At 42.3% G+C, this 15,087-nt stretch overlaps 1 protein-coding gene across 2 annotated transcripts; it reads right to left on the bottom strand.

Moving 5' to 3' along the window:
* Nucleotides 1-3,581: 3,581 nt before the first annotated feature.
* On the bottom strand, nt 3,582-8,361 carry dmrta2 (DMRT-like family A2). Of its 2 annotated transcripts, none has more exons than XM_084920525.1 (2): nt 6,502-8,361; nt 3,582-6,130 (listed from the first exon to the last, which is right to left on the bottom strand). In XM_084920525.1, the coding sequence occupies exons 1-2, from the start codon at nt 6,962-6,964 to the stop codon at nt 5,241-5,243; spliced, it is 1,353 nt and encodes a 450-aa protein (XP_084776651.1). In that variant the 5' UTR covers nt 6,965-8,361; the 3' UTR covers nt 3,582-5,240. The 2 variants fall into 2 exon arrangements, with proteins under 2 accessions (XP_084776651.1, XP_084776652.1); XM_084920526.1 differs by having other exon boundaries at nt 3,582-6,127; nt 6,502-8,356.
* Nucleotides 8,362-15,087: the final 6,726 nt, after the last annotated feature.

The following is a 15,087-nucleotide window of genomic DNA, read 5'->3' as shown; positions in this document are numbered from 1 at the left end:
GGCATTTTCACCCAATGAACTGTCGATTACTGGATACTAGCTCCTTTTCAGACCTTTCAGAGACGGCTGTGCAGGAAAGTCCCAGTAGATCAGCCTTTTCTGAAGCACTCAGACCAGCTTGCCAGGGACCAACAACCACGCCACATTCATGGATCTTTCTTCCCCATTACGATGCTTGGTTTGAACTTCAACAGGTCACAGTAAAGTTGTAGCATTTTGCAGCTGCAAAATCTAACTCTGAATTTGTGCACGGTGCGACGCATCCCTTTGACCTGACTGATCCCATGTGCCTTTTAGTGTTTCATGAATAGGTCACTTCCCCTGTGTATCTTCAAAGAAGATTTACCAGCTGCAATGCAATGAATAATGCACATGCACAACCGCAAACTAGTGGTTTGCTTATCAAGCAGCTGATATGAACCAAGGGCATTAATCTCCAGGTTTTTGCTCAAAATCCACATTTTCAGTCTCGGCTGTGGAAAGTAAGTAAGTAGTCCACTTGATTTATGCTGATTGCAGATGCTCTTCTCATTTAAAGAATTGCTGCCTGAAATATGCCTGAAACCACCAAGTGAAATGATAACAACAGCACTCTGCAGATAGCCAGTAAAACTGGAGCGCTGCATCAGGCAGTGAACCTCACACATTAGATTTGTGCCTCCAGCTTTCGCTGCCCGAAAATTTGGTCATATGTGTTGTTTACCCACACTTGAGGCACCTAATATTGAAGGCGTGGAACTAGCCCCCACAGCCAGCGTACCACTAAAGCATCACTTTATCTTACTGCCAATAGGTGGGCCTGTGGTTCACTTTCCCCAAATGACTTGTCACTTTTTGATGTAAGGAAGCTTTATTAAGAAAGAGTCAAAGGGGGCAAAATGTAATGGCAGAGAGAAGAGTCTGTGTGGGAGGGGCGATTGGTGTTAGGTTGTTGATTGGTGCTCCCTGGGGCGCAGTGATGAAGGAAACCTCTGAAGGAGAAATGGGAAAAAGGTTTCTTGAATCAATATCATCTAAGAGAGGTTTGCATACAAAGTGGGGCCCAAGATGGCAGAGATCCTAATAAAAGCTAATGCAGTCTTTTATAAAGAAAAACTAAGTTAAGACTGAATGCTGAACATTCCACAATTAGTTTGCACGAAATCAAAGCTTTTACTTATTTTATCAGTGGCAGCTTGTGACTCAGCATTATTAGTGAACAGGCAAAAGACAAGAGCCCAACTTTATTTCTTATTTAGTTTATTTATTTCCCCATTTTGCTGCGGGTTTACTGAGCTGTAGGAGTCGAGCCACTAAATTCAGAACTGAATGTGCGCAATTGTTTTTGTCTTTGTGTTGGTTTGTTTTCCTGTTATCTATTTGTTATTCTGACAGTAAACCAAACTGTGTCTCAGAAAATGAAAATGGGTTTTATGTATGGAGTAATAACCTAAATGGATTTCCCTCTCTCTCTCTCTCTCTGTCTGTCTCTTTCTCTGCACCGCTCCGGGAGCCTGTGGCTATTTATCTGCCTGTGTCTAATTATTCATTAGTGAACACAGAACAAAGCACAGAAAATATAGTTGTGCGCTCAGTGTAGCAAACCAGCTTTCTCTACAAACTGATGCTCCCGCTTTCTGTTTTTCATCTTTCTCCAACTTCTTGGTGTCCATTTGAGCTGAATTTTCACACGCTGTGGCCGTGCATCTAAAAACTGCAGCAAATCTCCATGTTGCAGATGAAGAACAGATGCAGTGCTCTGTAATAAAATCAACCATGAACTATCACTCAGTATCATCATCCTACTACCGTTTTCTCTGTGAATAATATTTGTACCACTTTGGCACTTTTTATAACTCACAAAATAAGCTACAAAAAGTCATATATTCAGATTTTGCAGAATTAAAATGTTTTTACTCAATGGATTGCACAAATGGGCAGCAGAGGACGCTGTAGCGTTCCAAGAAAGAGAAGAAAATCAAAGCCACTACATAACTTGTGTTACATATGAACATACACGTGCGCAAATACACGTGTCAGGATTTGTTTAACTCCGAAAAGAAGAAAAAAAGCATGAAAAGAGCACTGGAAAATAAAATCATCTCTTTAATATTCTAGATCAGGGGTAGGTAACTCCAGGTGTCGAGGGCTGTTGTCCTGCAGGTTTTAGATATTACCCTGGGTCAACACACCTGAATCAAATGATTAGTTCATTACCAGGCCTCTGGAGAACTTCAACACATGTTGGAGAGGTCATTTAGCCATTTGAATCAGCTGTGTTGGATTAAGGACTGGCCCTAGAGGCCTGGAGTTCCCCTGTCCCCTGTAATGGGATGTTGCTTCAAAATCTAGAACAGGGGTAGGCAACTCCAGGCCTCGAGTGCCGGTGTCCTGCAGGTTTTAGATGTGTCCTTAATCCAACACAGCTGATTCAAATGGCTAAATGACCTCTCCAACATGTGTTGAAGTTCTCCAGAAGCCTGGTAATGAACTAATCATTTGATTCAGGTGTGTTGACCCAGGGTAATATCTAAAACCTTCAGGACACCGGCCCTTGAGGCCTGGAGTTCCCCACCCCTGCATTAAAGCATGCAGGTGTAGGGCTGCGAAATATTGGACTTCATAGACTGCCTGTCAGGAGCAGTCTGTTATAGCGGCACTGCAGAAGCTATTTGTTAGACAATCCTGTCATCTAGTGGTGCTGTCTGTGTTATACACACCAGCTTTGATGTGAAATGATTTAAGTGCTCATCCACCATTCAAAAGCCTTGACAGCACAACGGCCTGTTTGATGGTGAGGTTTCATTGAGCTGTTTGAAACTATTACAACTCTATTTGATGTCTTCAGACTCTTGGAATAAAAACAAGCTTTTACTTGTTTTCATCTTTGGGAATTTCTTCCACATTTGCTTCCCTGCTGTCTGAAATGACTTTTACTGGTCCTGTTGTCTCAGGTGATTACACTCAAAACATCGCATCACTCACACGATGTGTAAAACATGACAGAAGCGCCCGATTTTAAGCCTCTCCAACATGTCACAAAAATAATGTTAATGCGGGCTGAGAACAACTTCCAGTTTAGCATTTTTACTGTTCCCAGAACCAGTCCTTACCTCCCCTCTCACCTGCAGTACTGTCAGGCACACGATGGGATCTTACCAGTGCTCAGCCAATGAGCATCACGCATTTCACCGGCTCTGGTCTGCAACAAAAGTTTGGGGGGACGGGGCTTGCTACTAACACAGCGTGACCGGTAGATGGCGCCATAGCTCTTTGAAAATTCTTCTTTTCTGTGGCGGCAGTGAAATCCCTGAATGAGTGAAGTAATTGTCCATTGAGGCGCGATCCATTCCAACCACAGACAAACGAAGGCCCGCCGCTCTGCATGATAACGTTATTTTAACAGCTGGGGGAAGGATTTAGAATTGATACGTGCACTGCTAAAAAATAATAATAAAATAAAATAAAAATGGTTATTATTATTATTATTTTCATTATAACCATGAATGAGAGGATCATCATGAGAGGATTTGGATATTAAATTATGCAAAGCCATGCTGTTTCAAAAAAAAATAAAAAATAATATAAGAGTAAAGAAAGCATTACTTGTTCGATAAACGTTTAATTTGTTTCACCTTCTTCTCCAGTTACAGTCATAAACTTTACACTTTTTTCTTCTTGTGTGCGATTTCACGGCAATTGTGACGTTACGCAGTCATGCAACTGTTTCACCTACAGAGTTAATCTGCATAGTCACCTTAACAAATGTAGTTTGGAAAATGTAACTGTCACTATTTTATACAACACGCTGATTTAATGAAGGGAACGTTACTGTAAACCAACCATAGGAACCTTCGGGTGTCCACCAGCTGAATCTGACCTGCTGGCGCGTCACAGAAGCATATAATCTCATACCAGTAAAATAATACTTTTTGTTCTCCTGTACAGCTACTTATTGATCGAAGCTTCGCTCTACATGTACTTGAAACTATGCTGGTGGCTGTAGTAATATCGGGCAAACTATATAAGAGCGAGAAGAAAAAACATCTGTGTCTGACCCTGAGTGAACCAGAAGAGTCAAAACCCCAAAGGAGTTAGTTTATTAAATGTTTTATTATAGCGGGAATATTCGCTATTTGTTTCAAGTCAGATGTGTGCGTGTTGTGAGCCAGATTGGCACTGACTGGATTATAAATATAAAATATTCTGTCTGCTTTGTAACATTCTGTAGAAAATGTCCTTTTTTTCTTGTTAAAAAAATAAGTAGAATGTACTGTTATATTTGTCATTTTTAACCCTGCTGTCTATCCAGATGAAATGCCTTGGATTTGCTGTAAATTGATAGCATTCTGTGTCCTTTCCATATCAGAATATCTGGGGTGACCTTTGCAGAATAAATAGGATTTACGCAGGAAAGGTTTATCAGTGAAAGCATCATTAATAAGTGTGATGTTCCACTTGTTTAAAATAACATTTATTTTTTTCCAGCGTTTTGATACATTGTGACAGCACAGCGTGTAACATCTGAGGAGGAACTAACTGAATCCAACACTTTGTCACAAAATATTTGCGCTGACTAATGGATAAATGAAAAGTCAAATATAGGCATAGTGATTTCATATTACCAAATGCAATATATAATACAGGCAGTTGGACATAAACTAAAAACAAAATGAAATACAAAGGTGAGATAACTGAAATAATACATAAGAAAAAGAAACATGAATGGCATTTACACGTTATAGATCAACTTTTACAGCAGGAAACGGGGTTAACAAGTAAACTACGTGTTTTAATAACTTATTTTACTCGTGCGTGTGTGCGCGCGTGTGTGTATGTGGTAAAATTTGATAGGCTCTAAAAAGTCAGAACTCTTTGATAAATAATTTCTTCGTACTTCGTACTTTTGCTTTTGTGTGTCAGTTTAGTTTTTACTCTTCCAGCCTGATCGGGATTCATTTCATTCTGCAGTTTATAAATACATTCGGTTTTACGTCATTTTACTGATGGCGTAGTAAAGTTCAAACATAGGGGTTGCCATTCAAACTTTTGTGGTCTAACATATAAAATTATTTTGGAGAGTTACACATAAGTGGTTTAGTTTCTTTTCTTTTCTTTTTTTAAATCCCTCTCAGATCATTTGACTACAAGCCAGATAATCCTATTATGTACAGCAGCCCGTAGCCAGAACACATCACACATTTTCAACACTTGTGGCTACAAATACAATGGAATGTGTCTCTATGATCAGTCCACCGGCTTCACTGTTTCTCCGGCGTGTTGTTGACCAAAGGCCCATACAGGCCGCTGGCATAGCCTTGCTCCTTGTGCAGCATTGTCCTGTCTCTTATCAGGTCGCTAAATGCATAGTCCATTGGAGGTCTGAAGCCCAAAGTGGGCATGAGCCCAGTGGTGGAGTAAGGTGTCATGAAAGCCAGTCCCCGGCTGTGCGCCGAGTAGGCCAGCCGCAGCGGGTTCAGTCCCAAGTGTGTGCCCAGCGGGTAGGTGCTAGGGTCTGCGCCAAAGTGCGGTGCGTTTGGCTGCAGAGGAGAAAACGCAGAGCGGTTGCTCAGCGTCATAGCCCCGGGGAGCATGGGCCTCGTCGGGGCTGTTGTGGTTGCGGATGCCGCCGGAGGCTGCTGCGCATTTTGGAGCATCCTCTCTGCCGTCCACGTCTCGTCTGGCCCGGCCTTGTTGGGGCCCTGAGCGCCGCTGTTGTTGAGGATCTGCTCGATGGCCTGCACCACATCTTTGCCACAGCCCTGCAGGACGAGCTCCAGGACGCTTCGTTTGTGGCTGGGGAATACTCGGGTGAGGATGTCGATGGCGTTCATGTGCCGAGAGGCCGCAGAGGAAGGGGAAGGCTCCTGCTCGTCTTTGTCGGTCTCAGAACCCGAATCCGAGCCGATGGAGCTGACGGACCCTGGAGTTTCTTCTCCGTCTTTCAAAGGCTTGGATACCGGTGAGCTGATGAAAGACTCGCTATCCCCGTTCTCCGAACCAGAGCCTCCGTGCCGGCCGTCCGGGGACGAGATGCCGGGGGCTGAGTCACCTTCGGTGGAAACCGGTTTCCCCGCAGATGGTTGAGGTGTGGCGGACCCGGAGAGCTGGTTCTTAGGAAACAGCTCATACTTCTGGATGCTTGAATCTGCTGACAGAACCAGAGTGTGTAAGATTGAATGAAAGCATAAAACAGAAGGCCATCAAAAGCGTATCAGCACAGAGTCATAATCAGTACAACAATCACATAAATAAAGAGGCAGTAAAGCGACAGACATACCAGTATTCAAACAGCAGATTTAACACGTGAGCTCAAATATCAGAATTTAATCTGTAAAGGTTAAACAAACATCATCAGCATTTATGCTGTGACAGCTGATTAGGCTCAGTGTTTAGGGTTAAATGATTCTGCGTTTAACAGAGTCGCAGTTTGATGACAGATAAAGCCTTTTAGTTTAACACACTGATTTGCTACCTTCTCACGTGCTTCTTTAACATTACAGCAAAGCTTGATCCGCTCACCTGAGTTGCTTTCGCTGCTGACGGAACCAAACACTTCGTAGTTCGGCCGGGGTGGGATGATGCCGTTGGCGGCGGCGATAGCGAGTCCCTCCGCCGTGCCATAGAGCAGCTGCAGCTCCCGGGCTTCGTTCTCCTCCTGCGCCTGCTGCCGCCGGAGCGCCACCTGAGCCGCCATCACCCGCTGCCTCTCTGCGATCAAGGTGCACTTGGCGCACATGCAGTCCTTCCAGCGGCAGTAGCGCTTGTGGCCCTTCAGCGCGGACACCACGCCGTGGTTCCTGCAGCGGGCGCACTTCGGAGTGCGCGGGTACTTGTCTGCGGCCCGCAGGAGGATCGGGGGCCCTCGCAGCAGGTTACCGGCCATGGACACCGGAATGGAGGCTGCCGCGGCCGCTGCCGCCGCCGCTCCGGGGTGGACTTGTGAGGCGGAGGAGGCTGTGGGGAGCTCCGGTCTCAGATCCATGCCCGCTTTCCTCACCAGCAAAACTAACGTTTTAACGAGAAATCGGCGACGTTTGAACGATCTGCTTTAGTTAAACCGACGTTGGACTGATCACATCTGTCCGGCGGTTCTTAGCACCTCCGGGCAACAGGTGAAGTCACCGATTTCTGCTGTCAGACAGAAACAGGAGGGAAAAAATAACAATTTACGATCGAAAGTCTGGTGGAAACTGTCCAAGTGTTCTCTGCCGAAGAAGCAAAAATCTGACTTTAAAGTCAACTTTAAATCCGACAAGCGTCTGAGCAGAGAGGAGCGATCATTCCTCCCCGACAGAAAGTTCAAACTGTCCAGGAGGAGCTGAGGTTGTTACTCGCCGCAGCCTGAGACACTAACTTCCTCCAGAGATTGTCAGTGGATACAGATCCCTCTCTCCTCTCTCTATTGTTGCTCCTACGTTTTCATTAGACAAATTTGACAACAATGTGGCGTCTGTCATTGGCCAAAGGGGGAAGGAGCAATCTGATTGGCTTGCCTCTTTTTTCAACTGTGTCCACCTGAGTTCTTTTTTCCAAATATCAAGTGTTAAGAATCTGAAGGGAGTTCCCGGAAAGCTCAAATCGATGCAGTGTATTACCCCCAAAACAGAATTTCATAGATTTAAAACAATAGCCCGTGTTTTTTTCCATTTATTGTGGTAAACCAGACTTCCGGTGCGATGCCAAACAGGACCATTAGAAATGTAATGAAAAAAAAAAAAAAAACTTAAAATGAAGGAAATTTTCAAACGTTCCAAGAAGTTTCTGTATATATCTCGATTTTAAAAACTAGTTTAACTTGGCGACATGATTGTTAGGATATGAAATCGCTATTCCTGCATCTACATCCAATCGCAGAATATTTTTAAGACTTAAAATACTCAAAATAAAAGATGATGCGTGACTGTAATCTCATCCGTAAAGGTAAGTATCATTTATTTCATTGGTTCAAAAAGAGGCAAGATTTTTCTCTGTCGACACACAATATATATTTTTTCGTAATATATTTGCTACAGAAAGTGGAAGAAGCTGTCGATACTGCTAAATGTCTCGGGAAAACCAGAGCGTTCACATTAATGTCAACACTAAGCTTTAAATATTTGTTTCACACATGATCCGTTTAAAAGTTAAAAAGTACAGAAAATGTGCCACTTTTTGTTTCATCCATATACTGCGGACTGCATGGATATGTTGTTCTCTGCTTGGTGATTTAAACACGCGAGTTAGACCAGTTTTCATCCGAATTTCTTTTTTTGTCTTTTTTTCCTCCTCATTTGAAGCTTGAAACGGTAACATAAATTATTAATGACGACTTTGGTTCTATATTAGGTGTTTCTCTTTTAGTTGTTGAAATAATAATAATAATAATAATAATAATAATAATAATAATAATAATAATTTTTAAATAGTGTTTTCTTTTTTTAGGTTCCACAATTTCGTTTGCTCTGATTTTGTTCACCTCATATATAAATATTTTTTTTCGTCAGCATTTTTTTAAAAAATTGCATTTAAAAAAAAAAGTTGGTTATTTATTGTAAAAGCGTTTTGATTAGATAATAAAAAGTAAGTAATCGCTGGGTAAAGATTTTAACATTAGTTTATCATTCATAGCTCGGCGAGTTTTAAAAATAAAATACTACCTGAACGGATATAATAATAATAATAATAATAATAATAATAATAATAATGACAGTAGTATTGATAACGCTTAAAGACAGAAGAGCGGCTTTCCGTTTTAATTCTTTGCTCTGCTCCTTCTATGAACCGGGGAAAGATAAAATAAAATAAAAACTGGATTAACAAATTGCTTCCGCCCTCCTCTGTTGTCCTCCATAAAATAAGCGCTCTCCTTTGGGTTCTGCTTTGTCCTCCAGTCACCCTCCATTACCTGAAAAGCGATAACGCTCTAATGCTTCCTGAGATTTAAGAAGTCCGCCGTGCACAGAGCTACAAAAAGGGCATCGCGCGCAAGCCACCTGCTCCCTCACCTGTTCACTGATGATTCGTGCAGCTACTGGAACTCGGATTTTTTGAAAGTTATAGCTCTAATGGTTTAGTTCTGCTTTTTTTCCCTTTTCTTTCATCAACAATTGCTTGCACCTTAGAGGCCGACAACAGTCTTTGTGATCCACAACAACATCTTTAGCTGGAAGAAATGGTTGCTCGGTGTGCAGCAGCGAGTGTGTGCAGCCCTTCCTCTCTCTCCCCTCCCAGGCTCATTGTTTACTTTCTGAATCACTGTAAGCAAATGCCATCTGTTTCCCTCGCCGCTGTCATCTGCACCTTAATTACCTAGCCAACAGGCTAATAGAGACGATATTAAAACTACATCTTTTTGACATTCAAAGTAATTATCTGCATGGGCGACGATCTTACTCGGATAAAAATTGCCCGTCCTGCACGCAAGTGAAAGTTGCACACAGCAGAAAGGGCCTGATGCTCACAGGAGAGATTATGGGCCTACAGCCTCACCTCAGGATGGCTGATTTAAAACTGCGCATTCAGACTACAGTCAGGCAAACATGAAGGTTTCCACATCAGCTTCTCTTATTACGCGCAATTTTCACTCGTAATAACCGTAGAAATAAAGTGACAATTACTTGGACTTGACACGTGTTTGCTGAGCTATATTTATCCACGAGGAGCTCATAAGGCTTCTCTGCTGTTTTAATATCGTCCCAAGACTTTTAATTACGTCATTGCCGCCTCTGGTTGAAGTTACCGTTCATTTCTTGTCCACGTCAAGTTTGGTTTAAGTTCATTTGTGGAAAAATATGTATTATGATTAGGGGATTAGCTTCACCGGTATTCCTCCTGGTCCAATTAAAAATGCCCCCCCGCGCAATTAAAAGTGACTGTGGGCACTTTCGAAAAAAAAATCCGGCATTCTTTTAACCACTTCATTAGGCCTGTGCATCAAAAACTATGCGATGCTTTCATTTCTTTCAGAAAGGCTACAGACGAATGGGTTTTTAACACCCTTTTAAGATCACAACAAAGGCCATGCTTGACCCAACATATGTAGCAGCATGTTTCCGCTGCCCCCGCACCCCGGTGCGGCTTTCTAGCGGCCTCTCCCACTGCCGCTGCCCCGCCTGCAGCCCGGCTGGGCCCGGATCCCCTCCCGCGCTCTCCCGCTGCAGCAGCCGGCTCTGTCACACAGAGGCAGAGGTTAGAGTAGCAGTTAGACAAGGGCCCGCGGAGAAAAGAAACGCACTGGGCTTTTTTTTTCTTCTTTCAGCTGAAGTATTTACACGCTTGACGGGCACACCGAGGAGGACTCCGGGTTTATAGACAAGAGGTTGTTAACCTGCCACTTCACACCAGTTCTGCTGAGCTGGGGAAATGGATCGGTCTAAATGCATTCCCTTAAAGGCAAAGTCAGGAGAGCAGTGAAGATTAGAGAGCCACAGAACACAATGCTGTGGGAGTTTAAAACTGCCGTGCGCTCATACGCACACACGCACACCAGGCAAATTCATTATATTAAGCATGAACAGCCTCGATAATGATTATTTCAAGGCCAAATATTTGAACAAATGCACTTTATTTGGCTCTATGTGTGTGATATATAGTTTTCTACATAAGAAGGAAATGCATTTACAAGATAACTAAAATTTGCCATATCTGTAGTAGTTATGATGTCATAAAAGGCTGTATTCGTGATTTAGAAAGGCTCTGCGCTCACACAGAGAAGTACCAATGATTCCTTGTAAGCAGCGTTTTATTTAGGTTTTCGGTTGGTGAAAATGTGGCCTTCATTTGCCAAAAACCAACCTGCAGCAAAGCAGTGCTGCAGAATAAATAGCGCAGTGTGAAAAGGAAACAAACAATGCGACTAAAGTGACACCGGTTACTCGCCAAGCCCTGCAAAAGTCAAACATATAGGCTAAATTTACGCAGGCCTGGCTGAGTGAGGCCAGACGGTGAAGAGGCACTTGAGCTAAAGAGGCAGACAGAGGTCTGTCAAGCATCACTCTTCACCCGCTAGAATAACACTTATTTGTAAATGGGGGATAACCCTGCCATGGCGTATGAATATTTCAAAGATTTGAAGGGTCCCTCTCTGCCAAAACTGTTGGCCAGCACTCAGGCAATCTCTCTCTCTCTCTCACACACACACACTCTCACAAAATACGTTTTTCTGCCCCCGAGGTAGGTTGGCAGGGATTATCTTTGTTTAATGAATGGGCTACAAGTATTCATCAACACGGCGAGATTATTGCACAGTCTATAGTCGCATATAACTCCAGCGTGTGTGTGTGTGTGAGTGTGAGTGTGAGCGAGAAAAAAAGAGGACAGAGACAGACCTACACACTGCAGCCAATTAAAACGCACTCTCCCCTGCTCTATCCCTCCACATCTGCCTCCTTTTCTCCACCAACGAATGGCGCAGAAAAGAAGGAAGCTCATGAATAGGCGCTCATTGAGATCACAGATGGAGTATGGCTTTCTTTTTGCTAGAAATTTGAGAAACACCATTGTCCCCAATCAAAACTCAATGTGTTCGCCTACAATGGTGTCGCCTTTGAGCTCCGCCGCTTCAATTGGCCTTGTTTTTGAAACTTGAAGTGTTCAGCACAAAGACTTGGCCCTCCTAGATGTCACCGTCGCTTCGCTTCAGTGTGTGAGAGTGTGTGTGTCTATGTGCGCCCAGAAGAGAGAGAGAGAGAAAACACAATTAATATGAAGCTGTAATTACTCCCCTTCACGCCACTGCACCCATTCAGGACCCCACTGGTCCATTTATTGCTTTATCCCATGTGGCTGATAATCCGAATACCACAGGTTTTTATAAGGCCTCTGTGGTGTTTTAAGGAGACAGATCTGGAGGTATGAGCGAGGGATGCAGTCCTCAGAAAACTGAGCGACAAGAGCGCACAGCAGCGGCCGAGGGATGGTTGACGCACATTTAATTATTCAATTAATATTTAAAATAAATCTATTAGCGCAATGGTCTGTAGGTATGTACGGGAATTCAGTGCCATTAAAAAAAAACCAGATCTTCACCAATTAATTACGAGATACTTTCTTAACCTTTTATATAAAACTGCATCTGTATTCACAAGATTTCTATTTGACACATTCAGGCGTAAAAATATGTAACTATTCTTTAAAAAAAAATCTAATGAGAAGGATATGTTGGTATATTTAGTTATTTTTGGTTTTGGAGGATACATTTTTTTTTTGTTAAGGGACGTCCTGTTTTTTGTTTTTCAAGCGGTTGTACATTTAAACACGTTTAATTAGACCAGAGAGCGCCCCCTGCTACCGTCAGCTCTGCGGTGGATGCGACTGCTAAGGAAAATAATAATATTTAAAATATTTAGAAATAAAACGGCACTAAAGAATAAAAACATAATTTTTGAGATTTTGTAACGATTTCATTCAACATCCGAGCAATAAAATGAAGTTACCAACGCTACTGAAAATAGATGTCGATGGGCCTTGGGAAATTATATGTAAACCTTATGCTGCCGCTGTGAGGAAAGCAAGAATGTCTCGATTTATCTCACATTTACAGCAATCGGGCAGCATTCTTGCTACTCAATGCCAAAGGGAGTAATTCCTTATCGCAATGCAGAATTGTAGCCTTTTTTTCTTCATAACAGGCTTTAAATTCATTTTCATTATCCTAGATGAAGATTCATTTTTGCCCTATTATGCAAGTAAATGAAACCACTTACTGACCCATGTGGGATTGTTTCGGGGCCTGTACATGCGCATAAAAATGTGACATGTGGGGTTGAAAAAGATTAGTAAAAAAAAATAAAAATAAAAATGCAGGATGGATGAGTGCTGGAGAACAGTCATACTAAATCCTTAAACGATAAATAAAAACTCCTTATAGACAGCATGGGGATTTAACTGCCTGCCAACCCAGAAAACCTTAAATTATTTTAATGAAGGCTCGCTTCTCTTATTTCAAGATATTAACCCAATAAAACTGAATAATCTTTATTGACTTAGACAGAGCTTGTGTCAAACTAACAAGGTGGCATCTGCTGCGGTTTTGCTCACACTAACACCCCGGACCGTGTATTAGAATAAGAAGAAACACAGAGAAGACATATTTAAATCAATGTAAGTATACTCTTCTTCTTTTCTATATCAGATTATCTGGAATTTAACTTGGCATAGAGGGGAAAAACAGCTCTCTGAATTAAAGCATAGAAGCTGAAACCCTGAAGAAGGATCTGTGCCCACACATTCATTTTTGTTTTTGAGAATTTAGAGCACTTTAAAGCCTCATGTTTTTACATTAGATTAGTTACATTTATTTATTTTAAGTTTTTGTTTAATCAAGATAAAAACTACAGTCTTTACATGTCCATTGTGTCATTTCCAAACAGAGCTGCAAACAGAGGGAGACAGCGAGGGAGAGATGACCCTCCTTTTGTGCCCACCCAACAGTTTAAGCTGCATAGATTCTGTTTCTTTGGGCAGGGCCCGCGACTCTGAGAAAGTAAACTCGGAGTGACCTTCCAGGTTAGGCCAGTCTGGGATATGGGCAAAGATCCTGTGATTCAAGGAGCTGCCATGCTCTGAGATCTCATTGGGTCCTACTTCAAAAGGAGGGAGGAGGGATCACTTGTGTCAGGAATTTTGTTCCCTCGCCAGTGGGCTGCATTCTTGACCCCAAAGGAGCTGGTTAAACATCATGGACGCTTTCCTCTTTTGTGGTCAGAGAATCAAGACAGAAACCTGATGTTGCCACCACTGATTTTGTGGCGGCGTAGGACGGCAGCGTAAGCTCATTACCACACAGACACTTTCTTGTCCCGCTGGTGTCAGATTTAAGGGGTGTTGCCTAGACAGACACTGATTAAGACATCCAGCCAAAGTTTGCCTAAAATGTAGCCCCCAAAAACCCAGTGAGCTGTGTTTCAGGGCAACAACATAGAATTATTTAGATTTCTGATTATTTTAACAAAAAAATTGTTGCCTGTAATGCTTAAAAAAGAGAAAGAGAACAAAAATGAACAACTTCAACATGGTCTGAGACCTAAAGATGTTCAATTTTCTGTCACGTGATAAAGATCAGATTGGAGAAGCTGAACCAAAGGAACGTCTGACATTTCAAGAGACCCAAAATATATAAAAATGGAAATATTTAAAAGTTTTATATTTTGTGCAGTAGCTACATATTTCTGTACATTGAGGCTGGTCAAATGTGACCTGTGTCTACTGAGCTGGCTCTCCCAGCGTGGGTCGAATAAAGGAAAGTTGTAGTTTTAGGGAACCTTAAAACAGTGAAACTGCACCTGTCATGTCTGTCACCACTGTAAAATAAAAAAAAATGCAGAGTTAAAGTGAAACCATGACAATGTCACGAGAACTGTTCGTGTTCCCACAGAGAAAAGCACCTGCTGGTCTTTGAAGGATCATTGGGAAATCAACAAAAGGTAAAATAGGAAGGAACAGAGGTCCTACAGAGGTCAGAGGATGCTTTACGAGATGGTGCTGTGATACAGACATTAGATCTGAAATACAGCAGCATAATAATGGAGTCATTACCACTGGTTTAAATCCCAGCTGGGGCCTTTCTGTGTGGACTTTGCTCCCAAGTACCTGCAGGTTTTCTCCAGGTACTCCAGCTTCCTCTTACATGCACATCAGGTTAATTGGCGATTCTAAATTGGCTGTGGATGTGAGGTCGATGAAGTGCTTGAAGTGCACAGAACCAAGGGCTGTTTGAATGTGTAATTAAAAATACGTGTGAGCAGCGAGACTAAATAAGTGATGCATAAATGTGAGTACATTAGATTCCCATCTGTTGGTGCTCGTGCTTTGAAAATTACGCAACAAAAATTAATTAGAATGCATTTAATCTGAGCTAAGTCAGATCAGGGTCATAAGATTATAAAAGCACCTGAGCTGGTATATCATCGAGTGCAGGAACACATGCAAGGTTTCTCATCACTGCTTTGGACCCCCAGTTTGCAGTTGGAAGGTTTTGTGCTCTTAGTGTTAACCATTATTGAAATGAATGACTGTAATACTGAAACGTGGTTATATAATAAATCCCAACAGTTTCAGAATATTCTTACCATTTTCACTTACACTCCGCCAGCTCTCAAAAACATGAATTAACGATTATTCGCCCTT

Source organism: Perissodus microlepis, chromosome 23 (assembly GCF_051167445.1).
Source record: "Perissodus microlepis isolate ML-2025 ecotype Zambia chromosome 23, ASM5116744v1, whole genome shotgun sequence".
NCBI lineage: Eukaryota > Metazoa > Chordata > Actinopteri > Cichliformes > Cichlidae > Perissodus > Perissodus microlepis.
This window is presented reverse-complemented; position numbering and strand designations above follow the sequence as displayed.